This window comes from Haemaphysalis longicornis, unplaced genomic scaffold (assembly GCF_048455015.1).
Source record: "Haemaphysalis longicornis isolate Haplotype H1 unplaced genomic scaffold, Haemaphysalis longicornis Haplotype H1 scaffold_2, whole genome shotgun sequence".
NCBI classification, from domain to species: domain Eukaryota; kingdom Metazoa; phylum Arthropoda; class Arachnida; order Ixodida; family Ixodidae; genus Haemaphysalis; species Haemaphysalis longicornis.
In genome coordinates this window covers 114,800,816-114,828,208 of record NW_027526295.1, presented here as the reverse complement: position 1 = coordinate 114,828,208, position 27,393 = coordinate 114,800,816, and the positions used below count along the sequence as shown (strand labels likewise).

Below are 27,393 nucleotides of genomic sequence, written 5' to 3'. Positions count from 1 at the left end.
TTTTTATATTTTTCCTAATTTTTAGTTTCTCAAAGTATTCGTTTGACCAATGATCTCCATTTACAACATCATAACGATTAAAGGTGGAACTTCCGCGAAACCTGCATTTTTCTGGAAATGCAGAGCGTTAAAAAGTTAAACGGCCGAGCGCTTATCTGGTCTGCGCGAGAAAACGCTAAGATATTCTATGTGTGCTCGCGATCCGTAAAAAAGAACGCAGTATCTATAGGGCCGTCCGACGGCTCTTTAGCTGGGCTTGGAACGCCGTCAAAGCAACAATTCTGCAGGCACCGCAACACAATGTTATATAGACTGAGTGATTTAATATTGGTTCATTACATTGCAAGATGCGTAATTTACTACCCCCCCTATTACACAAAAAAGGTCAAGGCATCTAACCGCGCCATCAGAAGAGCTACGACGAGCGGAAAAAATTCAGTAGACCATTTAATGCTTGGAATACTTGCCCCTCGTGACGAGACAGCTCTTATTTTCAGCACGAGAGTGCGCCTTACGTGCTAGTTATTTCCGCCAATGTCCAAGAATACTTTAGTTAACAAGGTAGAAGTGTTATATATTCCATTTGCATCGATTGAATAAATTCCCGCACGGCGCATCATACTGTTGGAACGGGCACACAGCATGACAAAAGGTTTCCACTTGTACCAATGTACTTAAATTCCCGCAAACCGTAGTATTATTCCTCTTTGGCAGATCGATTAAAAAACGTGGGTCTAAAGAAAGCCACTCGACACCGAATGTGTTATTTAATACTCCTGCTTGACGCGCAACAGCATGCAGAATACTTATAAGCCCATGTTTGCACTCCCCAGCAGCCCGTGGGTCGTGGCGCAGTGGTTATGATGTCCGCCTGTTGATGTGTTGTAGGTTTGATTCTCCGTAGGGTTGCGTATATGTGCTTATGTGCACGTTGTGTGTCTTGTATGGCGCAACATGTGTTAGAGCATTTGTCACGGGGTGCTGTCGTTGGCCTGGCAATGCGAGCGAAAAAAAAAACGGATAAAATCAATTCTGACCGAGTGGCTTTTTTTTTTCTTTTTTGGCGCCTATTTAAGGGGCCGTATGATTTCGGGGCCGCTTCGTAAGCGGTAATAGATTAGCATTACGGGCCGCGTAGAAAAATTACGGCCAGCGGCCCGCCGATCACACGGCCCGGGTTTCGGTGGCCCTCTGGTTAGGCGGCCCTCAAGAGAGCCGCTTAAACGCCGAGCCGCGTGTTCGGTGGGCCGCGTGTTTGGCGGGCCGCTTGCGCTCGAGGCCGTCTGAACCGCCGCTTCATAAGCGGCTTTAAAATTGACGCAGCAGCCCGCCTGCATGCGGGTCGGATAACCAGGAATTGACTAAGAGTGCAATGCACGCATCGACGCCTAAGTTAATGTCGTTCAGCACACAAAATTCCAATAACAAGTCAAATGGGAAGTTCATATAGAGAAAAAAGCGCTCACGGCTTGACGAACGCATATCTGTTCATGGCGTCACCGATGACGTTGCCGACTACGACAAGCGTGTCCACGAGAGGCGCCCAGAGGCCAGTTATTTGCAGCACGAGGAATGCCGAGTACGAAAGTGTGGCGATCAGCATGATGACGAGAAGGACGGGGTCAGTGCACGAGCCACTTCCCAGCGACAGGGTCTCGTGCTGCACCCAGAAGCGCCAGGCGATCCAGCCGGTGTATGCGTGAACCATAGCCCACGTCGCCCAGCCCAGGAAGGAACGCAGGCGCTCGAGATGTCCGCTGGCCGGACCCTGACGTCCCATCGAGCCTGCGAAAGCGAGCACTGTTAGCCAGGTTGACTACAACAAAAGGAGACATGGCTTGAGTTTTGATTGAAGGACCTGTGGGACAGTTTTTAGACTTGTTTCGTGTTTGGAATGCTTTTAGAGCGACTTAAACAAGGGCTTCCAATGCATAGACTTGGCAAACGTGATATATTCCAGCCAAATATTGCTCCTCTAGGTACTTCAGAAGACTTAGAAACTTGCTAGGGTCAGACTCGTTCCGTGGTCGCTACCATAACCTGAACCACTCTGAAAAGCCCTGCTGTCGAACCCAAACCTGGGAGTCTAGCTCTGGCTAGCAGAGCGCCTTATGGACATGGCTGAATGTTTTGCGGGAAGCCGGCCAGAATTGCGAAAATTCACTTAATAAAGGCTTATTCAATCAGTAAATAAATATTTAAATAAATAAATAAATAAATAAATAAATAAATAAATAAATAAATAAATAAAAATAAATCTGTGAGCCAGTTTGTCATTCGGTTGATCAATCATTCAATCTATCAATCAATCAACCAATCAATTAATATTGGTGTTCTGCAAAGTCTGGGCACTAATTCCGTTACTGAGTGAAGTGGTTGCTTTCTGCTGCCTAACTTTGGTTGATAGCAATGAAGGCATTCTGTAGCCATTTTTAATAACAACGCGCAGAAAAAAAATATAGCAGAAAAGACAGTTCCTGCAGCAAGCAAAGCTCGAATTGCGAGTTTGTGCAGGCGATAACTGCAGCTTTGTGAGTGCATCTAGGCGCGGAAAAAACAGTGAAAGCTATTGTCCGCACATTTTGTAGGGCCCATCTATTTAGCAAGGCCGCATTCGCCAGGATGCAACGTCGCACAAAGAAAATTTTTCTGAGGAGCATTAGCATATTTTTTAGATGAGACGACGGCAATGTTGGCTATGTTCGTCGATGAACCTTTTATGATCTCGACTTAGCCTACAACCACGGCTTCTTTCAGAAGCACCATCCATTCTTCCTGCTGTGTCGCTGCCTCTATAGAATATTAAGACTGACCGAGACTGCGGACGAGATTTGTTATATAATCACCCGTCTTGGTGAGTTATTTTTTTACACAACCACTATGAAGTGTGCACTATATAATTGAAATTGCCAGCATGCCGAACGTAAGCTGCTTTGCAGACTTTTCGCGGACGCCAGTGATGCCGGCTTTTTCTGATGTACGAAATGTGTGGACTACAATGCTCGGTGGAAAAATCAATGTTACCCCAAATCATAAAAAGAACAGCGGGAAAAAATACGTACCACCTACTGTGATGAAAATCAACCTAGACGGGATACCTATCCCAACAGTAAAGACACTAAATGTGGTGGAGCTGACAGCAGGACAAAGGCTGCGGAACAGCCCTGCAACATTTAATAAAACAAACAGAACAAACACTATGAATGATTAACCGAGTAAACCAACTGAAGGAACGGGATGAAAGAAGCGGACATTCTAAAAATTTTCAATGCCCTAATAACTTCACGAGTAGCATACTCAGCCCCATTCGTATTTTTAACAGCTGGTATTATCAAAACACTCAATGCAGCACTTAGAAAAGCAATCAAAATGGCGCCTGGATTACCCCAATGGACGCCGACATAAATATTAAATGACTGGGAATCAGGAATACTGTTGAAGAAATACTCGAGGCACATATAATCGGCCAACTTGAGAGGTTAAACACTAGCCACACTGGCAGGGAAACCATCAGGCGACTGGGCTACGGAATACATGACACCGTGCACGCAACCACCCACGAGATTCCTGATTGCATATCCAGGGCCCTGAAAGTAACAGCCAGACCTAAAAACATGAACCTTACACTCTACCACGGCAGAAGGTTGGACAGATGGTATAATATCGAAAGAATATACGGTAATTTCTCGTACACGTGGTACACAGCTACTGCCATTACGAGTACCGGTGGCATAGTCACCCTCGGGCCGCACAACCCAATAGACCAACGTACCATAACTGCTAGCGTGCGGACATCACCTCTTGAAGCAGAAGAAGCGAAGGTCGCTCTATCTATCATTTCAGGTCAACAGGATGCACGAATGAACATTGTTCCTGGCTCTCAAAACGCCTGCAGGCAATGGGCGAGAGGGCACATCGGCAAGACAGCTCACAGATTAGCAATGGGCTATATATCAATTATTTCAATCAAAATCAGATGGGCCCCTGCCCATTAAACTCTAGACGGCAATCAAGAGGCTGACGCCTGTGCTCGCCCTTCCCTTCCCCGAGCTGACAGCGCTCAAGCAGAGTTTTATGTTCCTGATATGCCCATATATTTTGAAATTCTAAGCTACTACAAAGCAACCCGAATTAAATTCCCACATCCTCATCCCAAATCACAAACGCAGGATCAAACAGCACTCCGTTTAATCGAAACGGACACCATACCTGACCTGTCCCGTCTACACAAACTGTCTCCAACCCAATACCCGAAGCTGTGACCCAAGTACAGCCAAGTAGCCACACTCTACCATTCGGAAGCAGGGTGCAACAAAATTCACAAACACCCTCTAACAAAGGGAAGCTCCCCTCATCTGTGTTTGGTTCGTCATATGTAGCGTTTCGTACCGGTGGGCTTGATGGCTCCGAGTGCTTCGAGTTGACCCCTGACTTCGCTGTTTAAGTCACTGTGGTGGGCCATCGAACCGCCACTGGATTCTCTTTCGTATCCTGCGCGCGTAGACTCCGGAAAACCATGGGCTGAAGTCGTGCCCCTGTAAATCTTCGCAATCGCCTCGTTGGGTAGTGGACCACCCGTGTTCGGCACCACCGCGGTATTTCTGCCGTCTGCCTCGCGAGTCGCAGATGCTCCAGCCGTGCAAGTAGACGTTGCAGCTCGCGCCGGAGATCCGCTGTCATGCTGCAATCCGGGCTTGCGGATGGCGACTGGCGTAGCGGGGTCGGTGTCTGGAGTGGCGGCGTCCCAGGGCGACGCATATTTGAACGTTGGGGAAGATTCAGGGGCAGCGGCAGGGATGCTCGGTTGGGGTGGCCCGGTATTCTCCACCGCTGGGAGCTCCGGTGTCTGCGCGAATCCCAAAGGAACAAGAAGCGTTTCCGTGCGTTGTTAAATTGGTATTGACACTGCGCACATTACAAAAAAACACAACGATGACGTCACTTATGGTCAATAAATATTCCGGCTCAAAGACGCACACGAAGCAGAATGATAGCACAGAAGTGTCACCACACTACCTTTGCGGTCCCATCAAGTGCAGTGTTTATTTTCCTTCACCAGTATATCCGGCGGAAAAATGGAACCGCACTGCCTTTTTCGCGTCGTGCTGGGTTGGTTCTGTAAAGACATTAATCGGTGACGTCTCATCCAGTGACGAGCATTTCGCACTTCGAATAAGTGATTTCTTCTGTCCTAGGAAGTGGTCTCAGGCCTAGTGCAAGGTAGATTCATGAAGACAGTTGAACCCCACTACGGACATGGCGGCTTGTTTTGGCGAAGTCATGGGGACAAGGGTGTCTTTACGTCTCTTTAAGAAGTGCACGCTGGCTGGGTCACCACCAGAAATCGCTTTGCAAGATGGCCGAAGGAGAAACTGGTACGGGCACGGCAGTGTGCGCGGCATGCAACGCCCGTTCTCTCCGAAAGGATGACGTTAATTTTTTACTTTTTCAATGTGATTATTTTTGGTGCCACTAATGCTTTCGCACTTCTGGTAAATGTAAAACTCCAGGTATAAAGTTAAAAAATTAGCAATTGTCGTAAATTGAGTTTACTCTACGTGCTACTGTTTTTTATGTATATCCTGTATTATGCGGATTTGCATTATCCTTTGTAGCATTGTTCGGCTGTGTTCCCGACAGGCAACTAAATTTGTTTCTCTGAACATGCCTAAAGCGCCCTGAATATCCATCTCCAGACATACCAAAAATGGTAACTGAAATAAGGTGCGGATTACCTGCAAAACAAGTAGTAAAAAGTCAGCACGAACCCGCACGATAAAAGATGGAAAAGAATATGTTTGATAACTGGAGAGAAGGACAAAGCCACGAGTAACTGTCTGAAGTGGGCATCAGGTATTTAGTTGGTATGGTAAATCTCATAGAGTTATTTTTTTGCCTGCGACCAGGTTTCGTTAAAAGAACACTTCCAGACCTTCACAAACGATGTGCTCAAGGACTCAGGTTCTCTGCCGAAGGCGGTGGCTAATTTTCAGATGGAGGCGAAAAGCAAAAACGCCTGTGTGTTGAGATTTCCGCGCACGTTAAAAATTTTTAACCGGTCCTAATTAACCTGGAGCCGGTACGCCGCACAGCCTAGGTGTAGCTTTGGTGCGTTAGTCGTAAAATCTGAAAGCCTCGGAAGCAATTATCAGGCTTCCTTGAATAGAATTCAGGTTGTTGGCGTAGATTTCAATCGGCCTAGTTTCCGAATATTGTTTTCTTCGTGGCATAACACTCGACGCGATTGCTTGGGTGAATCGTGGCTCTGTGACTTCCTCTTGTGGCGAATTCCGTTGCCCGTTTTTAAGTTTCCATTCGCAATGCGTTCGAGAAAAATAGCGGTAACGGGTGATTTGCTGAGGAAACGAGTGTTCATGAGTGGACGGCTGCAACCACTCTTGATTAATGTTAAAACATCCAGCGCAATATCAGCTGAGGAAGAACCGCGTTTGCGGAAAATTCAGAATTGACACCGCTTTAATGCAACATTTTCCCGAACTTTTAGACCTGACGCTGCAGTTTTGAACAATGGCGGGCGCCACAATAAAACCCGAAGATTCACTAACGACATAACACGGCATTAATATTTGCAATAAATGTCCGTCGACCCGGAACCCAGCTATGCCAACCATTATAACACCTGGGCTTTTTTACGTGTATCTAAAGTAGCGAATACTTCTATCATGGAGTTGTTTTTTTTTTGCGGAGGCCGAGAATAGAAGAGGTAAAAAAGCAAAAAAAATGGCAGCACCGATGGGGCCATAATTAAACCATTCCTTACTATCACATGCACTCGGCGTGTGAGGTGAAACTGTTGATTTGATATGTTGATTGACACACAGATTGAAGAACTACATTGAGTCTATAAAAAGCGTGTCTTGTTTCTTCCATGCGCTTTCATGCAGCGATTAGGTCTTGTGGAGTATGTCCAGCTCACGGGGGGTAGAATGGGGTTGGCGAACAACGTCTATTTACTCGAGCGTTGCTCTCAGCCTGCGTACCTCATCGTGCACAGGCGGCTGTCATGCCGTTAAGTGGGCTGCCATTTCATATACTTGCTCGGTATGCCACACATGACCAATAAAGTGAACGAGAATGCTACCACCTGTGCCCCATTTTCAGTTCCCAGTAGGTTGACCGCACTCTTCAAGAAGGCCAACTCGCAGGCACCCCAGGACGGATTATGGAAGACGTACTTCATTCGATTATAAGCTTGTGTAGTCGTCAGGAAAACCGCGGTTGAGCGAGCTTCCATACATCATCCAAACTGGCCGTTATCTGAAACGCCGTCCCAGGTACTATGCGTACAGTGTATGCTCGTCATGCAGCCACCTATAAGCCTGCACTGCCTGTTTCGTAGGCGCAGCCCGGCCATCAACCACTTCAACGCTCTGGAATAGTGTAACGTCACTCAAACGTGGATGATATTGAAGTCGTACGCTACCTTTAAAGACTTCGCAGCATGCTCCAGATGCGAAGGTTTTCCTCCCCGGTGGCAGCGTATCTAAACAAACCGCCGTCATTTTATTTGTAACCCACGTTCGTCCTGCAGTGCCACACCGTAGTGTTTTACGTTGCGCTTTTACGTTGAACGTTGAGGGTCAGGAGCCCTCGTCAGGCACTCAATGCCTTTAGCTCCTGCCCCTTCAGCAGGAGTTGTAACAACGTCTGCTGAAAAATAAAGTCTTCTTCGTCTTCTTCTTCATGTCGCGATAACCGTGCTATTTCGTTTCTTGTTAACTTATGCGCAGTCCGCACTCGCACTATTATTGGGCATATATATTTTTTGCTTTTTAATAAATCCCCTCCGCATGTATAGTCAGCCTATTGAATGTGTACCTTCTTTTTTGAAATTTTCTACACACTATTTGACTTAATTTTTAGAAACAGTTGATGGAGGACGTGGAGAAAGAAGCAAAACCGCCATCAGAATTTTGCCTAGATGGAGCCAAGTACGACGCTCTGTTATTCTGTTGAGGCAACTGGCTTCATTAAACGCTGATGATCAAATGCAGTTCCGCCCCCCTGATCTGTGCTGTAGTGTTATATATCGCTTTTTTGACAATTAGGTCGAGAGTTCTATTATGCCCCCCCCCCCCCCCCTATTTCTATCGTGTATTTAGTATTCAATATTTGTGACAAGCTTATTGTTGTTTTTTTACTCACATACCATTCACCCCAAGTTGGTATTTTTTGCTAACGGCACTTTACTACATCGCTGCTTTAAATAGGTTTTCTTTAATGCTAGGTGTGCTTAGGTCAAAAACAGTCGATTGCATGGGTCCCGGGTTAGGTTGAGTGGCTGTGTCGTTACTTTGGGACAGTTCCGCACCAACAGTCCGGGCAAAAGTTAGCGATGGCCTTTTTGTACATTGTAACCACCAGCCCAGGTGCACTGTGCTTAAAGGGGCCATGAAGAGGTAATACGGCATTTTTTAACTGAAAAATGCTTGGGCACGCCACGGCTACACGAATGGACGACTCTAAAAGGCTGTTTTTACAGGATACCCTGTTGCTGGCGGCCAGTTTCTGAGAGCCCTGCGTCTGGCTACCCGTCACCGTGGGCAGCTTTCGACCGTGGCATATTTCCGAGCCACTTTCGCAAACATTGGAGGCTTCCGCATCGTTAATCTGGCAACCTGGATCCTACACTACCACCCTTGGCATGAGCGACGCGGGATATAAACATCGGCTAGCAAGCGTCCACGTTGGACACGCCACCGCTACGCGAATGGACGACTCTAAGAGGCTTTTTTACAGGTTAGTTACAACGTTTTTTGCCACAGGCGTTCGCAGTAGCAATTGCTTCCTTTTAGCGGTGTCGTGCCCTCGTAAATTGATTGCCGCGAAGGAAACTTTGATGCTGGTCTAATCTAGCCTTGGCTCCCGATTGTTAAACATTTTGCTGTTACTTTTGGTGATGTTGAAGCGAACCCTGCTCCGCAAAACTGAATAAGAAGCATTAGATTGTGCTTTGTAAGCAATCTGAAAATTGGAAAGAGGTCTGGTCTCTGTTTTGGCTGACATTAGGACGCTCAAAGACAGCCAGGAAACGATGAACAGGAGATATCCTGTGCATATGTGAAAGAGTCGCAAAATTGGAGTCAAACTGTCCTTCTTTTGGTAGTTCCTCTGTCCCACCAGCAAGCATAAACATTCTTGATGTCGCGGACCGACTACACAAAATTACTTCCTGGTGTGAAGATGCAGGCAATAGGCTAAGGCGGTGAACTTGCTTTTTTTTCGGACTTAAAGATGACGAAACAGAAGACTGGGCTGCGTCCGAAAAGATAATTGGTTTCTGCAACGAAAAACTAAATTTGCAAAGACTGAGGCCCATCATTGCTAAAATGACTTCTTTCAAAGATAAACAAACCATCCTTTCTTCCGCAAGCAAAGTAAAAGGCACAACGTTTTCTATCAGCGAAGTCTTTTCGTTACCGATGAGGCAGGCAAGGAAAAAATTGCTGGACTTTCGAAAATATCTTGCAACGTCATGGAAACTCCCATTCGACAAGCTTGGAGTATATAATGATGCATACGTTTACGACAAAGCCACATATTCGGTTGTTGCTTTAGTTGCTCCCCCTGTTATTCCGTCAGTCACTTCCACGGGCCCTTCTTCTGTGGTCCCTCCCATTACGCCATCCATCACCTAACCCCATGCATAGCTAAATAGTGTCGCGTCATGGCATCCGCAGCACCCTTATACGCATTGTCGCACCGCACCTTTTATCTCGCTAGCTTACACTAATACGCGTAGCCTACTACCAAAACGCAGCCATGTCAGCTCTTTTTTAGAAGACAGTAATACTGACATTCTCGCACTCACAGAAACATGGCTTTGCCCGAAAGTACTTGACACACTGAAATTCAAATCGATAACAATACGTACACCATTTATCGCAACGATCGAATCAACCGCAAATAAGGGGGTGTGCTGCTGGCAATTAAGACACCCTTGCGTCTAAGCCATCCCAGTAGAATCAGCACTTGAAACCCATTGGGCCACGTGTCTTACACGTTCCGGTAACATACTGATTGGAGTTTGCTACCGTCCGCCTGATTGTAAAAATTCATTCGTAGAGAACTTGAGAGATAGCATTTCTGAAGCCATCATGACGTGGCCTTCTGATTACAGTTACCTTCTTGGCGATTTCAATTTTCCGAACATTGATTAGGCTATGCTGTCATCCCCTTGCCTAACTTTCGTCGAGTTCATTAACCTTCCTTTAGATTTCAACTTCTCACAGATATTTAACGAACCTACCCGTGAACCAAACATTTTAGATTTAGTTTTTACGTCGGCCCCGCAAACCATTAACCCAATATCTAACCTAGAAGGCCTCTCTGACCACAACGTACTCCAATTTGAATTAAAAATTCTGTCACCATTTACTGGTCTCTCCACCAAACAAATTTTGGATTACAATAAAGCGAATTTCGACCTCATCAGTGCATAACTTGAAATATTCGATCAAACATTTCTACTATCTTTTGATTCTCGAAACATTAAAAAAAACTGGCTAATCTTCAAAAACAAAATAACAGACGTAGTAGGCGGGCATATTCCATTAATTACGATTAGAAATTAAAATTAAACCCTTGGTTCACGAAGTCCCTTCGGCAGCAGCGCTGCAAGAAAAACAGCTTTACAAACGAGCGAAGCGGGTTGGTACAGGCGAGGCGTGGCAGAAACACAAATGTTTCCTGGACACATACTGTGCAGCAATAGATGCCGCTAAAAGTAAATGCTACTCACATGACCTTTGTTCTTTACTAAAATAAAATCCGAAAAAATTCTGGAAAGAAATTTCCCCCTTATGCGGAACGAACAAGATCTTGCTGAAAAATAACGACCTAGCTTCGGTTCCCAATTCAGAGTGCCTCAGTGTATTCAACCGGTTTTTCATTTCCGCATACCCCCTGGAAAGCCATGGTAGCGTCCCAGATGTTCGCGAGCACGATTGGGCATGTATGCAATCTATAGAGGTAACTATTGCTAGCAGTGAACGCCTTATACACAACATAAAAATTTCAACTTCCGTAGGTATTGATAATATCAACTCAAAAATACTAAAAGGCACCATTACTATTTCGAGCATATTCTTATACCACATCTTCCGCCAGTCATTAGCATCAGGTAAGTTACCATCTGATTGGAAAATAGGTAACATTGTACCAGTTCATAAATATGGCGCCAAAGGCGCACCCAACCTTTATCATCCCATTTCCGTAACATGCGTGTGCTGCAAAATGCTCGAACACAACATTGCATCACACATTTTCACCCATCTTGAATCTAATCAGCATTTCGTTAGTAATCAGCATGGCTTCAGAAAAGGTTTGTCGTGTCATAGCCAGCTATTCGAATTCACTACTGGTCTGCACCGTAACATGGACAACAGCTTACAAACTGATTGTGTCTTTCTGGACATCTCAAAAGCATTCGACCATGTAGCCCATTCTCGCCTCAGAACAAAATTATCGGCTCTTCGTCTAGATTCACTTGCATTGTCATGGCTTCGCAACTTTATTACATTCCGTCAGCAGTTCCGTGTAGTCAACAATTTTTCTTCCAATCTTTCGGACGTGACTCCTGGTATACCTCAAGGCAGCATTTTAGGCCCTTTACTCTTTTTTAATTCAGATCAACGACTTGAGTACAAATTTAACAGCATGCGTTCGGCTCTTTGCTGATGATTGCATTATATACCATAAAATAATTATTTCATACGATCATCTGGCCTTTGAAAATGATCTTAATCTGATTTTATGCTGGTGTGACACCTGGCACATGACACAAAATTTAAATAAATGTAATGTAATGACTTTTAGCCATAAACGTATTAACTCTGATTTTCCGTATCCCATAAACAATAAATTGATAACGCGGACGTCGCCGAAGAAATATCTTGGCACCATTCTCACTTCTAATTTGTCTTGGCCAGACCAATCTCTAGCATATGCGCAAAAGCTTCTCGATCCCTTAGTTATCTACGACGCAACTTACGCAATTCCCTGTCTAGTGTTCGTAAACTTGCTTTTCAAACAATCGTCCTTCCACAGCTAGACTTTGCGTCTTCTGTCCTCGGCATTCAATGGCGTGGAATGCATGCAGGCAACCAAGTGTGCGCCGCAATATCTGTGGTCAAGCGTCTATTGCTAGGCGACGTTGTGCGCACGGCCCGCAGATCAGGCACCCCTTTTCTCCTTCATGCAACCGTCTAAGTGCGCCGTCACTCGTTACGTAGGGCTCCGCGGGATGGCGGCCCTTGTCCGTGCTAAGCACGACTGTGAAACACGTGACTGTGTTTCACGTTACGAACTCTTCGCCGAACACAAAAGCTCCATTCGATTCGGAAGGGGTGCTCGGCATCGTTGCAGAGGAAGTTCTGTGGTGCCGGCGCAGTGCAGCAGCGTGGTTCCGCGGTGCCGTGCGTCCCGGTTGCACCGTCGCTAGCGCCCCTGCGTGTTTACAATCGAGCGAGGTGCAGGCATAGTCGTCTGCTAATCATCCTCGCCTGTCGTCCTCTAAAACTGGATGTTTACGGCCATCTGGGTTGCGTCGTACGCATCAGCGGCGACGCTAAGCTTGTCCCACGCATCTTCGAGCTCAACGGACATTTTCACGCGGTCGCCGCAACTGCCGGTAGCCGCCTGCCAACCTGCAACGCCCCAACGCTCACGGCACCGAATCGCTGCACCTGCTCCGTAGCAGGTGCAGCGGTTCTCTGCACCGCGGCGGCACCGCTGCAGCACCATGAGCAATCGAGCGACGCGGTGCACGGCACCATTCCTGCAGCGGCGAATCGAGCGCTTTGGTGCGGCGCACCGTGCAACGGTGCCGGCGTTGGAGGGCATCGCGTCTGAATCGAATGGAGCTTAAGTATTGCGTCGAGCTCACAGTGAGTGCGATTAATCACATCTCTGTTGGCGCCAGAGTTTAGAATCGGATTGGAACGAAGCAGATGACGCACGCCGGTGTCTTTTTTTTTTTCTTCGGCGTGCGGCCGCAGTGGCCCAGGCTGCGCCGTGTCCGTGGCGTATCGGCCATGTCTGTGACCGTTTCCAGTGTTGCCAAGCGAAGAAATTGACCGCTAAACTTTTCAACAAATACCGTCTATATGGTCTCTACATCTAAACTATCTAATTGACATGATCGAGTCGATTAACAATCGAGTTGCTGGTTTCATATCATTGAATTACGACCGATAGGCTAGCATCAACCAGATTAAACATGAATGCTGCCTTCACCCGTTACACACACGTCGCTCCTTAGCACTTTTATGCCTATTTCATAAATGTGTTTACTCCTCGAGATCGTTCGAGTTTAATCTCCGACACCCATTTACACGTAACGTAGACTGTACAATCAGTTCAGCTTCTCACGCATTTATGGTACCGCGCATGCCTTTATTCATCTGCCCTCCCACGTGCTATACGCCTCGGAAATGATCTCCCCGACGTTAGCGCATGTTTCATGCCACGAAACCTTTCAGCGCCATGTATCTGATCAATACCACCGTAACTTTTCACTGAACTTCAATGTTTGTGTACTTGTTATTTAATGTTTCTCACTTTTGGCGATAGTCCTTATCTCGGAAGTGCTCATGTTGGCTGTGTCTTTTATGCATTCATATACGTATGATTGTATACATACCGAATTGCCGTAGCTGTAATACCATTTTGTTAACCTGAGTTCATCTTTTTGACTTGTGTTTTTCCTTCTTCAAACCTTGTATTTTCTGCGTTTTGACTCCTTACTTGTGCTTATTTTTGCCTTTTGGCATTTTTTGTCTCTCTGTCGTTAGTTCCCCTTTACAAATTATGTGCTCCCCCTTACTTTATCCCCTTCCATGGGCCTGAAAGGTATCATGAATACATAAATAAATAAAAGAACTAGCCTTCCCTAACTCACTAAGTTCCACTGCACCCACAAAAATTTTTTTTGCGTTTTCCGTCAAAGCGAAAAACGCAAGGAATATTGTAAAACACTGAAATTTTGCGTCATGATTCCGCAATATGGGCCGGCGCTAAAATCCAGGTTATAAGTGTTATAACCGCACGTTCGCATTCAAGTGATAAGGTGAAACGTCACTGTAGGGAGCACTGCAATCGCCCAGTCATGTTTCTTGGCGGTCGCTCAAATCGGCGTGCGCCAGTCACACAAAGAAGATTCAGTACGTCATAGAAAAGTGGACGAAATGTGGCTGGAGTCACGCTGCGTCATGTTCATTTTAATGTCTCGATTATGTTTTGGGTGTTTCAGATAAAACTCGTACCATTATTGTTAGTGCGCAGCACCTTTTTTAACAAACAGAACGTGTTCTTGGCTTCGTCGCCCCTTTAAAAAATTTTAGGATGCCAGTAAACTAGCCTTCAAAATTGTTTAGCTCGACAAAGATTAACGAGTCCCTTACGTAGCGACCTTCGTAAAAACCCAGTAATTGACCCCCCCCCCCCCCCCCTCCCTCAACTAAAAAGGACAAGAGACGGCTAAGACAGGCTGTAGGCAGACTCTTGCTTACCCGGGGAGCTGGGCTCTCTCGGGATGTGGTCGGCGATGGCTCCGTGCTGCCAACGCTGGCCACTCCGGCGACGGTGTCACTTGGAGCAACAGTGACAGAGTTGCCAACGACGTCACTGTGAGCGACTACGGCAGCAGAGGAAGTGGACTTCTTTGAGGAGGCTGGACGCTGCAGCTTTGCGGGGCTCTGGTCAGCCGTATACGGGTCCTGGCGCTCCACGTGCGCCTTGCCCTTGCGCTTCTTTCGACGCCCCATGGGTTGGCCACCGGGGCAGTCAAGGGCACGGCCGGCTGGTAGTCGACAAGAAGTTAGTCAATGGATCGGGAGCGTGAATGTCCTGCTCGTGATGCAGGCGACCGGCTAGAAGGCGGGCGTCGGCGCGGGTATGGGCAGACTAAGAAAGACCGGGAATTCTGAACCCCCAAGAAGATGGCGATCTGGTGGTGGTGGTGGTGGCCCATAAAGTGGCGCATACCCACTCAGGGGGATTGGCCAAGAAGATTTGTTTCATTAAAAAGAACCAGATAAGGCAAAAGAATACAGTCGAATAAAGAATTTATTACGTAGATTGAAGAGAGAAATAGAAAAAAAAAGAGGAACGAGAGAGCCTGATCAGAATGGTTTTATCAAGGCAGACGAGCGGTCTCTGAAATGAAGGAATGTTTCTCGTGACAAATATCCCCATGGCTTCCTGCCTCCAAAAGACAAAAGCACTGGCAAGGTTAGTGGCACTCCTCAGTGGAAGGCGCCTGTCTCCTCGTTTATCTTCTTCCTTTGTTGAAGTGATTGTGGATCGCTTCAGAGACAAAATGACTTTATAATTAAAGACGATACAGTCTCCAGGAGCAATGAGTGGAGCTGACTTGGTCACACAATATGCTTGAGTAGAAAACGTCCCGAAAGATATGAAGAATTTTCGGAAAACATCAAGGGTCAGAAATGTTTGTATAATTATTGGTTTACTTATTTATTTATTCATTGCGAATACATGAAAGGTCCCCATGAGGGGGTATTACATAGGCAGATAGACATGCAAAGCAGATATATATTGTAGTACAGTAACGAAAATAGAGTAGAAAGAAAGAAAGAAGACGAAACAAGAATCTAATGGCTATCTTGGGACAAACAGTTTGTGCAGCGTTGCCAAACGTCAGAAATTGTGGTATCTTCAAGAACAGGAAAGAAACGCCGGATGCCGGACGGGAATTAAAACTAACTCGAGAATTCCTTATTATGAATAATAAATACTGATTGAATGATTTCCGAAAATTCCTACAAACAAGCAGAAAACATGGCCAAGGTTTTTAACCAAAGTAAAATTCCAACTAAGAGTACGATGAGGTCTGGTCACGTGCGGCTGTAATGGGCTGGGCTGCAGAGAAAGTTTAGATGCGTTAGTGGGCCAGTTAAGAGAAGTGGGGTAAGGCAGTTTTAAGGGTGCACCTAAATGGAGCTAGGCTCTTTTATTAGAGAGGTCTTGGTCTCGTCGTGGTTATACGGCAAGTAGCCTATAAGGGTTGCCTGAAACGTAGGGAGTCGTCCCGTCGTTCTAAAGAGCGGTTGCTAGGCAGATGGGGGCTCCTTGCTGTTCAGTGAGGCCAAGGGTGGGAACGTACATCGGGTGGGTGTTTATAGTTATAATGAGATTGCTGGAGAAGGAAGGGTGTCCGAAAATCCGAAAATTGGGGATTTCTTCAGACCTTTGCAATGCAATTTTACGCTGTTCGTTCCGCAAGAAGGTCTTCATCGCAATGCAACCAAACATTCACGATACAAAACAGTTACCTGCGGTACCAGGTTAATAAAATATGTAAAAAAGCATGTTTACCAAGCATACCGGTTTAGTACAGGCCCCACATGGGCCGAAAGGTATAGAAGAAAACGCCTGGTAAAAAAAAATCAACTCAAGTAATATTATACGACAATTTATCTAGAGTGCTGCTTAATCCAATACATACATGAGCACGTTATGTAATTGCCCTGGCACCTTACGAATACACTTAGAAGTCTTCGCTCTCAGCTAGAACGTATAGGCACAGTACAAATGACCAAGTTCAACTTGCCTGGCGTAATCTCTGGGTTGTTTGCGGGGGAATCCTATGAAATAAAGTTCTTCTGAAATGTTCGTGCTATCACTGCCCGCAACTATATTATTTATTATGGGTAATTTTTGCATTACCGGTGCCTTCTAACGACAGCGGGATTGGAATATAAAACATTTATTGAGCTAAAAAACCTGCAGAAATTCAGAGAATTGTCTATCCATCTAATCCATCGCATTTTCATGCCCCTTGTGTGGCGTGAGTTATTTACAGCCAAATACGGCTATCAGCAGCGAAAGGCGTTCGATAATTGTATTCTTGTACATTTATACAATTATAGCCATGGAGTGCCTTCATTTTGGTAATTGAGTTTTTTATGATGCAAGGAGGGCTGCATCGTTGGGCCCTTTGGGCTTTTTATACATATATCGAATGCTCTTTCGCGAATTGTTTTATTTCGCATTTTGCTTTTGCGGCAGAGGTTTAATTGGGATGCATACTTGTGATTTTTTGAGATCATTTTTGAAAATTTTCTGTTTCTTTTTTATTCTTCGCTTCCTTTTGGACATTACGTCATATCTACGATATACATCTACACTATTGTAAAGATAAAGCTGTTAGCATCGCCAAATCTGCATGTTTGTGGAAATGCAGGGGGTAAACGGTTTCCTACCCGCCGCGGTGGCTCAGTGGCTAAGGCGTTGCGCTGCTCAGCACGAGGTCGCGGGTTCGATTCCCGGCCGCGGCGGCCGCTTTTCTGACGGAGGCGAAAAGCAAAAACGCCCGTGTGTACGAGATTTCGGCGCACGTTAAAGATCCCCAGGTGGTCAAAATTAATCCGGAGCCCTCCACTACGGCGCGCCTCATCGCCTCCATTGGGTCGGCGCGTTACAACTCTACAATCATCATGAAACGGTTTCCTCTTTTTCGCTGTTTTTTATTCGTATGTGGAACATTCTTTTACGGAATTTTTTCGTATAATTTTTTATTTTGGGGTGATGTAAAGTTGCATAATTTCGGTTTTGTCAGTGCTGTCCGTGAAAATGTTACTTTTATTTCTTTATTTTCTTTTTAAATTTTGTTCGACCCATTATTGCCATTTACGCTATTATAAGGATTAAAAGTGTTACTTCCGCCAATTCCGTAATTTTGTAATAATTCAGTGCCTTACATGGTCGAGGCTGTAGGGGTGCTCGGCAAAGAATGCCAGGCATTACAAATGGGCGGCTCTCTCAGTCGAGAAAGTCGCGAGACAGCGCAACAGTCTGGGTGAGAGCGATGGGGCATTCCTGGTCCTCCCACCCTTAGCTGGCCAGCTCGCGCTCGCACGCCTTAGGAAGAGGAGAAAAGAGAGGGTTTTGGTGCGTAGGGGTATTCCTAGGGTTGGTGGTGTTGGTGTTCGGGGCGCAGCAAGAGTGTAGGGGTAAGTGAAGGGAGAGATGTAGTGGATTGAAATATCAGTTTTATGACGCTTATCACGTACGTAACAGCTGCTGTGCCAACCATCGGTTATGTGGTCTTGTATGCATAAACCGTTATAGCAGGAAAGAAATGTGCTCAATGTGAAGGCGCGTTTTTTTTTCGGTAAAGCATGCGGACGAAGTTCTCAATCTGCACGTGTGCCACACACGCATCAACAATGCGTGCGTACCCTGATGCAGGACAGGATGGCCGGACGATGTGTATGGCGGTTATGTGCACTAATAAACAAATTTTTCGTCAGAGTTCTCCACTAATAATAATATCCCACAGTCAGCTTTCACGATAGAACTGCGGCTCATAAGATGGGTAAGCTCAAGCATTTGTATGGTTAAATGATCTGGTAGATCCCAATAATAGCTTCGTTGATAAAAGCGAGCCGGCGTTGGCCCCAAAATCGAAACGAGCAGCGTGCGTCACAGCGGTGCCGCATAATTCACGTTCGAAATTTATCGAGGAGAAATTGAACTGTGCAGTTGCTGTAAGACATTGTCTAACAGCTAATCTGCTGACCAATTCGTCATTTTTCGTGTCCGCAGTTTAAAACACAAAGAAATTGCCGAGCGGACCATCTGAGCGCGCGCACGTAAGCCCATTCCGGTGTTTTAAGCGGGCACATTGGCCCTTCTCGCGCTTGATTCCTGGCCAGACCCCCATGTGGGTATGTGCCAAGTCACCAGGAACACCAACAACTCAGCCCCGCAGCGACCGCCCGATAGTGAACGCTAAGGAAAATAAAAAAACAGGTTTTCCATGGCCAGACGCTTTCCTTTGGTGTAAAGACCTCGACTGGCAAAGCAGACAAGTATTCTATGACAAGTATTCTGTATGTTTGGGCATGCCAAAAAATATAAGTTCTCTGGCAGCCCAAATTTTTCCAATGGCCAAATAATCCAAGCATCGGCCGAAAATGGCCAAAGGCTGGCAAAGTTTTCTGTGCTGCCTGGGATGGGCAGCTATGCAGGATGTATAGGAGAAAACACTTAGACCCAATCATAAAAAAACAACTGTTCACGTGGTCATAAATTGTCCTTTTGATTCCAGGTATTTATTAATTTCTACATAAATTACGTCAACAATTTACTTAGAGAGTTTACAGAGACGTATGAAATTCAGGCCTTTTAAGATTTACTGACGAACCCCTATATGTGCGCTGCAAAGCGGTGACTGCGTTTGGATATCCAGTAGTATGGACCATCTTATATCTTTTGGATTTCTTGAGATTCAAAGTGCGCTTGCCTCTGCCAGTGCCACTATTTAAAGGGGGTGGTGCTGTGTTGACCAGCAGAAATTGACAATGAAAGCTAAGAAAGGCACACTGGGGTTTTTTCCGGATTGCAGTGAAGAAGCCACTGGCGTGATCATCATTTTCAGAAGCAATGCAGTTACCGTATGTTAGGAATAATGAGAGAAGTGGGAAAAAAAGTTAATTACTCACGCCGTGCAAAAAGGAAAAATGGGTGAGGTCAAACGCGGCCCTGGCTGGGCTTATCGCTAAACAGCAGTACTTGTTGGAAGATTAGAGAAAGGGAGGAAATCCAGGGTTTTCTCCCCCAGACCAGCGAGCTTCTCCCTTTAGCTAATTACACCTTAAAATGATCACCAATCTCTTTTTGGTCAGTTACGATCACGCCATCAATTGCCATTTCCGTCAGAGGTTTCTTTCCGTCACCAATGTAGTTCCATAATTTAGTTGGGTCAGTCTTTATAAAGTTCGGCAGCAGCGTCTTCAAATAGCTATCTCTAGATGAGCGTATAGCCCGTGCAAGGGTGTCTTTGAGGAGTGATACACTCTAAGAAAAAAGGGTAGAAAAAGAAATTAAACAAATGGACTGCTTTCGAATTCCCACCGACATTTTATGCAGGGTCCCACCAAGAACCGGTGTCATTAAAGTCGCCAAAGAGAAGAATATTATATTTTTTTTCTCCTCCTCCCCTTTTCTCCGAAACGTGGAGGGGTCTATTTCCAGTTAGGTGCAACACACACACACACACACACACACACAAAAAGACATCCCCCTCGCGAGGGGCACGATCAAATGCACAGCATTTCCGAGGGGGTGCGCCGGCAAGTCGTATCTCTTGATTGCGGGACCCGTGTCGCCATCTTTTGGAGGCGCGGGACAACTTGTGGCGCTTTCGAAACAAACGAGAAATGAGTGAAGGATATAAGGCGCGTTCGGTGCGTCGAAATGTGTGTCGGTTTCGTGGCTCGGTCGGTAGGGCGCCGGGCACCTTGCGTTCCGCCCGCGGCGTCATGGGTTCGAAACCGGGCGCCGGAAACTGTTGTTTTATTTCTTCCTGGCTGCGGACTACGACAAGGCGCGCATGCGGACTACGACAAGACGTGCATGCGGACTACGACAAGGCACGCCAACGCCGCGTGACATTGTGAGTTACTAAAATGCTATGCATTTAAAATACATAGTGCGCCTGTGTGCGTGCCTCGTGACGACCAAACAGCGCCCTTGCGCACGTTTATGAAACCAAGCGCACCCACTCAGGGAAATTGGGCAAGATTGCGGCTGCCGCCCGGTAGTTAAAAAAACCAAGACAATCAGGAGCGTTTGTGTGCGCGTGTCTCGCGGCGACCGCCCCTACGCACTAGTGTTAAACCAACGCCGCCTGTATAAACAGTGCCTAACGCGTGAGCGAAAAATGGCCAAACAGCCACTCTCCTGTTGCTCTCTCCTACCCTTCCCCGCTCCGTAGCCTTCCAGCGTGCTTCCGTGTCCGCCAGCCAGCGCCGCTTCTCGGAAACTATGCAAAATAGTGGAAAGTTTGTTTAGCGTTCCCGAGGCGGCGCTCCTACGCCTTCTTGTTTTTCACCATGCCTGTCTGTCTTGGTCTGTCACTGATAAAACTTCCTTTGTCACGAAGCAAAATCCCTTGCGCTGCCGCAGGCTGATGCCGGCTTTGCGCGCTTATCTACTTGGATCACAGGCCCTGAAATTTTCTGAGTGGGGCATCCCCCCTCTATCCCCTCCGCATTTAGGTATTGTTTTGACCCCCCCTGTTCGCACTCCGCATCGGTACGCACTTCTAAAATTGAGGACTGTACTATAGAAGCACCCGGACAGCGTGGCGGGATCGCAGCTGCTTATCCTTTTGTTTCCTATAATTTTCTGAAGTTTACAAGCACGTGATATTATTGGAAAGTAATCGTAGAAGTGAGCGCCTGAACAAAAAACGTGCACGCAATTTATTTCTTCTCTAAATACTCCAGAAAGAAAAATATCAGTAAAATAATGGCTGCCCCATCCGAAAATATCGTTTTTCTGTTAGCTATATGTCTACCCGACAATCAGTATGTTCTTAGACTATTTCAGTCCGCCTCCATCCTTATCTTTGGAAAAATGCAGCAAGTAGGAAGCGAGCGACACGTTGAACGAGATCCCCAGTGCGCCACAGAACTAGCGCCCCGTCACGGCTAAGATGTAAGCGAAACGGCCCTTGAAGCCCAACAGGCAAGCTGACAGACACACGTCGTAGAAGTGGGTGCAGCGTTCGCGACTCACGAGCAGTGACGTAAGGCGAGATGTCCGCCGGCACGCGCCACATAGCGGATCAGTGCCTGAACTAAGCGTCCCTACCCTTCCCATTGAAAAGCGCGCGACGCGTCAGGCAATGTTAATACAGGCGGCGTTGGTTAAACCAAGTACACACCCTTAGGGAGGCTGTTCAAGATTGCGGCAGCCACCCGGCACTTAAAAAAAAAGAAGAAAATGCCGAGCGCTCGCGCGTACGTGTCTTGCGACGACCGAAGAGTGTCCCCTGCGCACGTTTGCTGGCCGTTCTGTATCCCGGGAAATCGCATTTTTCTTCTAGTGTTTCCTGGAGCAGGATCACCTGCGAGGTATAGCTACGCTAATCAGCAAGCAATGTTCCTACGTTGAACATCAGATCCAACTGAGAAGCAAAAAATTAGAAGCCCTATTAATTGAAATCATCCCAAATCGAGAATGGAACGCAAGAATATACGTACTCAACGTATACAGCCCACCCTCGGACTACCAGCAGACCTTCGCGGAGGTCCTACACAAGGTAGTGGCAGTTTCCAAACACGCCCCGCTGATCGTCGCCGGCGACTTCAACGCGAAGCACGAAGCCTGGGGCTATTCGAGACAGGCCAACACAAGGAAGGGAACCGGACTACTACAAGCCACAATCAACCACTCACTAACTCTAATCACCGACCCCAACTTCCCGACTAGGCTGGGTAACTCGGTAGAGCGCAACACGACCCCGGACTTAACATTTGTCCGGAACAGCCGGAATGCAACATGGGTCAACCTGCAGGAGAATCTGGGCAGTGACCACATAATACTCCAAACAAAGATAGAAGCAGAAACTGCCAACCCCGGTACCAGGAAGCCCAAAATCATAGACTGGGACGCCTTCAGAAAAAGACGCAAAGATGACAAGCGGGAAGTCAATACCTTCACCGAATTCATCAGGATCATAAAAAACGATGTCAAAGCGGTCACTAAAGAAATTGAAGCACCGGCGGAGTACGAAGCGATGGACAATAAATTAGCGCACCTGCTAGAAGCCAAAAACGCGCTCAGAAAGAGGTGGGAAACGCAGAAGCTCAATAGGAGACTTCGCAAGAAAATCGCGCTCCTCAACAAACAAATAGAAAAGTATGCAAGGGAACTGAACCAGCAGAAGTGGAATGAAATATGCACACAACTGGACGGCCGTATGAGAGCGGGGGGAGATGGAATCTCCTCAAACTTCTCATCGACGGTACGCAAACCAAGAGCAATCAACAGATATCGATCGACAGGATCCTACATCAACAGCGCGAGAAAGGTCTAACAGACGACGACATCCTAGAAGAACTAGCAAATACCTACCTCCCCCTTGGGACAAGCGGAGAAGAGGACTACCCGGAGTACAAGGGCGAAGCGAACCCCGGTCTGGACGAGCCGATCTCGGAACAAGAGGTCTGGGAAGCCCTGCAAAACCTAAACTGCAGATCGGCCCCGGGACCCGATGGGATCACCAACACGCTCCTCCACAACCTGGATGCTAAGTCAGTAAGAACGCTGACGAATGCGGCCAACCAGGCATGGGAAACTGGACAAGTTCCTGATGAGTGGAAAACGGCATCAGTGATACTGATCCCCAAACCCGGCAAACCTCTGGGCCCCAACAACATGCGACCCATATCCCTTACTTCCTGCATTGGAAAGGTACTCGAGCACGTCGTACAAAACAGAGTATCGGACTACATCGAGAAACACGATGTCTTCAAGCACAACATGGTGGGTTTCCGGCCTGGGTTATCGACCCAGGACGTGATGCTAATGCTGCGCCACCAGATACTGAACAACTACTCCAAAGACGTGAGAGGCGTCCTAGCACTCGACGTAACCAAGGCATTCGACACTGTTAAGCACAAATTCATACTTGAAGCCATTTCCAAAGAGAACCTGGGGGCGAAATTCCATTCGTACATTAAGTCGTTCCTCAGAGACCGGAAAGCAACAATCAAGATCGGACTCCTCCAATCACGAGAATTCAAGCTGGGGCCGCAAGGAACACCCCAAGGAGCCGTCTTGTCTCCCTTGCTATTTAACCTCACCATGAAAGGACTGTCAGACAGATTAAGTACAATTAAAGGAATCAACCACGCCGTCTATGCAGACGACATCACGGTATGGAGTCTTGGAGGATCAGAAGCAGAAACCGAACACGCCCTGCAGACTGCGCTCGAGACAACGGAGAGCTACATCCGTGACTCGGGTCTCCAGCTGTCGCCGGAGAAATCGGAACTGCTCCTGTACAGGTCTAACAGGAAGGGCGGTAGAGGTCAACCACCCCCTAACCAAATGAACATAAGAATCGAAACGCAATACGGGCAAACCATCCCCATAGTAGACACACTGAGGGTCCTCGGGCTAATGATACAATCCCGAGGACAGAATACAAGAACTATAGAAAAGCTCGCCAAGAAATCGGAAGACACAATCCGACTCATCGCACGAGTATCGAACAGACGAGGGGGCTTAACGGAAGACAACCTCCTAAGACTTTACAACGCCTTCCTAATGAGTCACGTACACTACGTCGCAGCAGCGGTAGACTGGGCCAAAACCGAGGTGGTCAAAGTCGACACGCTCATTAGGAAATGCGTCAAGAGGGTACTTGGTCTCCCTATTAGTGCCAGCACTGAAAAGGTTGAAAGACTGGGTGTACACAACAAACTAACGGAGATCATCGAGGCACAAAGGGAAGCCCAAAAGCAAAGACTCTTAACTACGAGAGCAGGGAGGGCCATACTCCTCACCACGGGGCACATCCCCGAAGATTTTGAAGCATACCAAGTAAAACTCGATGGGAAAACCAGGGAGACCTTCGAAACCAGGCCCATCCCTCGCAACATACACCCGCAATTCAACGAAGGCAGGAGGGCGGCCAGGGCCAAGGCGCTACTGAAAATTGCACAAGAAGGGCGGCGAACGTCGACGTTCGTGGATGCAGCACGATACGGCCGTTCCAGTAAATACGTGGCGGTCGTGACCGACCCTGCTGGCAAACTACTGAACGCAACATCCGTAGTTACACACAAACCCGCTATCGCAGAACAAGTGGCGATTGCCCTGGCTATGGCCGACCCTTCGAGACCGAACATCTACTCGGACTCAAGGGCAGCAGTCCGTGCGTTCCTCAAAGGAACGATAGCCAAGGAAGCAGCGCGAATCATTAACAACAGAAGCGAGGACTGCTATCACTGCATTACGTGGTTCCCTGCCCACATGGGACATGAAATACATGAGAACATTCCCAACGCCAACGAGATGGCCCACGACTGCGCGCGTGAAATCACCCGCCGCGGCAGCGTAGGACGCTCGACGACCAGCGACTGGGAAGAGTATAGAGATCCGCTACAAACTTTCAACGAGATCACGGCACACTACAAGCTAGAGAGAAAGAAATATCCAGCCCCGCACACCAAGCTTCAGCGATCACAATCCACTGCCTTTAGAATGCTCCAAACGGGTACATTCCCCTCGAGAAGCGTATTTAGCCACTTCGCACACGACATCCAACCGCACTGCACAAAATGTAGTAGCACCACATGCTCGTTAAATCACATGCTCTTGCAATGCCCTGCGTTACCGCGCGGTGACTTTATAACAGAAGAAGAGTGGGAAGAAGCCCTACAAAGTGAAGAGTACATGACTCAACTCCGGGCTGTCCAGATTGCTTGCGAGAGAGCGGAGGAACAAGGACTTCCGCCCCCTGCGCAAGTGCGGCCCGCATCCGCAGGACGCAGTCACTAAGACTGCCACGGATTTTCTGGACCTCAATAAAGTTCTCTGTCTGTCTGTCTGTCTGCGCACGTTTGTAAGGCAAGCATCCGGATTTAGGGAGATTGACCGACACTGCCACTACCGCTAGGCAGATGCGCACGATGTCATGCGCCTTTTCTTCACATCGTGCATCCGGTGAAATCACTGCCCTGTACACATACCCCCAAGGTTAAAGGGGTGAAATTTCGAGGCAGACGTTTCCATTCGCGATTATACTTGCCCACTGTGCAGGCAGTGAGGTAGTTGGCCACGCAGCTGGCGACCAAGGCGCTGAAGGTGATATTGTCGACATCGGTCGACCGGCTGGGTGCCATGAGGCTGAGCATGCCGAGTACTATGCCTAGTTAGGCTACGTTGGAGAATCCCCACACCACGAATTACAGAACACGTCGGGTGCGAACCTGCGATAACAGGTACGGAACATTGGACACGTGTGTGCAATAGGCGGTAAGGGCAATTCACACGAAACAAATCAATTCGGAAGACTTGCGCCTACCAAATCCGAAACTGTTTTTGTTTTATTTATCAAAGAGTTTTTCTGCCCCCTCCCCCTTCCTGTGAACGTGCCGGAAAGAAATGAAACGCTTTCCGCCGTAAAGAATTCAAGGGCCAGCACTTGTAGCCTAAAAGGACGAAATTAAGACAAAATAAAATTTATTTCATTCAAGAGGCTGTTTTTTCCCCACAGAAATGATACTAATCATAACAAAAATTTCGATCAAATAGTCAAGATATTACCTTAACCTTTCACCTGCCTCCCTACGGAATGAAGCCTTACGTGCCTTCCCAGAAAGCCAACTGCGTCCCTCATTATGGCAGACTTTCAACATAGTTTGGCGCGGTGATTGCCAGTCGCAGCGTCACTGCATCAGCTCCGGGTGTGATACCGCGGCGGTCGCCCCATTTTGTGTTGAGTGCATTTTTCTTTTAGCATTGCAAATGTGCGGTTTGACGCTGTTTCCTGTGAACTGCCTTGTTTATTTTTAAGTGTATATGTTCAGCGTAAATTTATTAATCACAATACTTGTAGATATTTTATTGACCCGCCGTAAAGGTAGTAAACCTTTATCAGGCTCATTAGGCTGCACCTGGCGAGAAGCCAAAAAGTACTACGTTCAAAACAGTACTGCCGCTTAACAGATCATAAAGTAGTGGGAGATTGCTGTTGGGGGTAGAGAAGGAGACGGTTACAATGACAACTCCATAACTCGAACTTCTACGAAAGCGGTTGCGCAGAACGATGCTTTACTCTACAGTGCCAAGAAGGAGATTTACGGGTTAGCGCACAGCGTTCTCTCGCGTCTCTTAGCTACGAAACCACAAACACTTCCTCCGTTGCTATAACGCTCACAGGAATGGTCCAATGCGAACACACGCCCAGTCCCCCGCTTGAAATGGCAATAGACTCTACACAGGACCCCCTGGTGCATTCTATGTATCGCTCAGCCGCGTTAATTTGAACATAATGCTTTCGCATTCAAAATACATAAAGAGTGCTTAGTTGTCCTCTGAGTTATCAGAGTTATCATAATAGTCGTCTTAACAGAGATGACTATAATAAAGTTTTTTTTATCTTCTTCTTCCTCAGAGTTCATTTATTTTTTCTTTTGCGCTTCCGCAACCCCATTCCAATTGCTGGAATTCCGTTTCAAGTTTTCGTTAAAACCCGTCGTCGTGTGAAGAAAGCAGCTTCGCCTTGCTACTCTTTTATTACTTGCCACGGCCACTACGGCTGTGAAGAGGCGCCGCCTACATGGCCAATGCTTCTGTAGGCGGCGATGTGAGGAAGCGGCAAAGCCTACATTTATGTCGAGCTCCGTAGGGGCTGCAACATGGTCCTGCGAATCAGAGAGCGCCCTGAGATGGCGTCCGAGCAGCGCTGAAGCCATGGTGTTGTTGTTCTGTTCATCATCATCAATATTGTCATTATCATTACACTCGACCCCACTGCAGTGCGAAGGCCTCTCCCATTGACTTCCAGCCACTCTTGTCCTGCCCCGCTCGAGTCCAGTGTTGGAA

The 27,393-nt window shown here is 47.1% G+C and overlaps 2 protein-coding genes across 2 annotated transcripts in view; one reads left to right on the top strand and one right to left on the bottom strand.

Annotated features, from left to right (window-relative positions):
• Positions 1–1,462: 1,462 nt before the first annotated feature.
• On the bottom strand, positions 1,463–25,700 carry LOC144168235 (uncharacterized). Its single transcript, XM_077697263.1, has 4 exons — positions 25,595–25,700; positions 14,532–14,821; positions 4,390–4,846; positions 1,463–1,785 (listed from the first exon to the last, which is right to left on the bottom strand). Exons 1-4 carry the CDS (start codon positions 25,698–25,700, stop codon positions 1,463–1,465), a joined length of 1,176 nt encoding a protein of 391 aa, XP_077553389.1.
• LOC144168234 (monocarboxylate transporter 13-like) overlaps positions 8,639–27,393 on the top strand; it is a 61,679-nt gene continuing 42,924 nt past the window's right edge. The window contains exon 1 of the mRNA XM_077697262.1: positions 8,639–8,760. The gene's annotated coding sequence lies outside the window, so the exon portion shown is untranslated. The remainder of the gene's footprint in view (positions 8,761–27,393) is intronic.

What these genes read in the sequence shown, in the direction of transcription:
- LOC144168235 (XM_077697263.1), bottom strand. Translation starts at nt 25,700, where the DNA reads ATGCTCAGCCTCATGGCACCCAGCCGGTCGACCGATGTCGACAATATC. An exon ending in CCTCACTGCCTGCACAGTGG is followed by an intron (nt 14,822 to 25,594) that starts GCAAGTATAATC and finishes GTCGACTACCAG; the next exon opens with CCGGCCGTGCCCTTGACTGC. An exon ending in CGGAGCCATCAAGCCCACCG is followed by an intron (nt 1,786 to 4,389) that starts GTACGAAACGCT and finishes TCGCTTTCGCAG; the next exon opens with GCTCGATGGGACGTCAGGGT.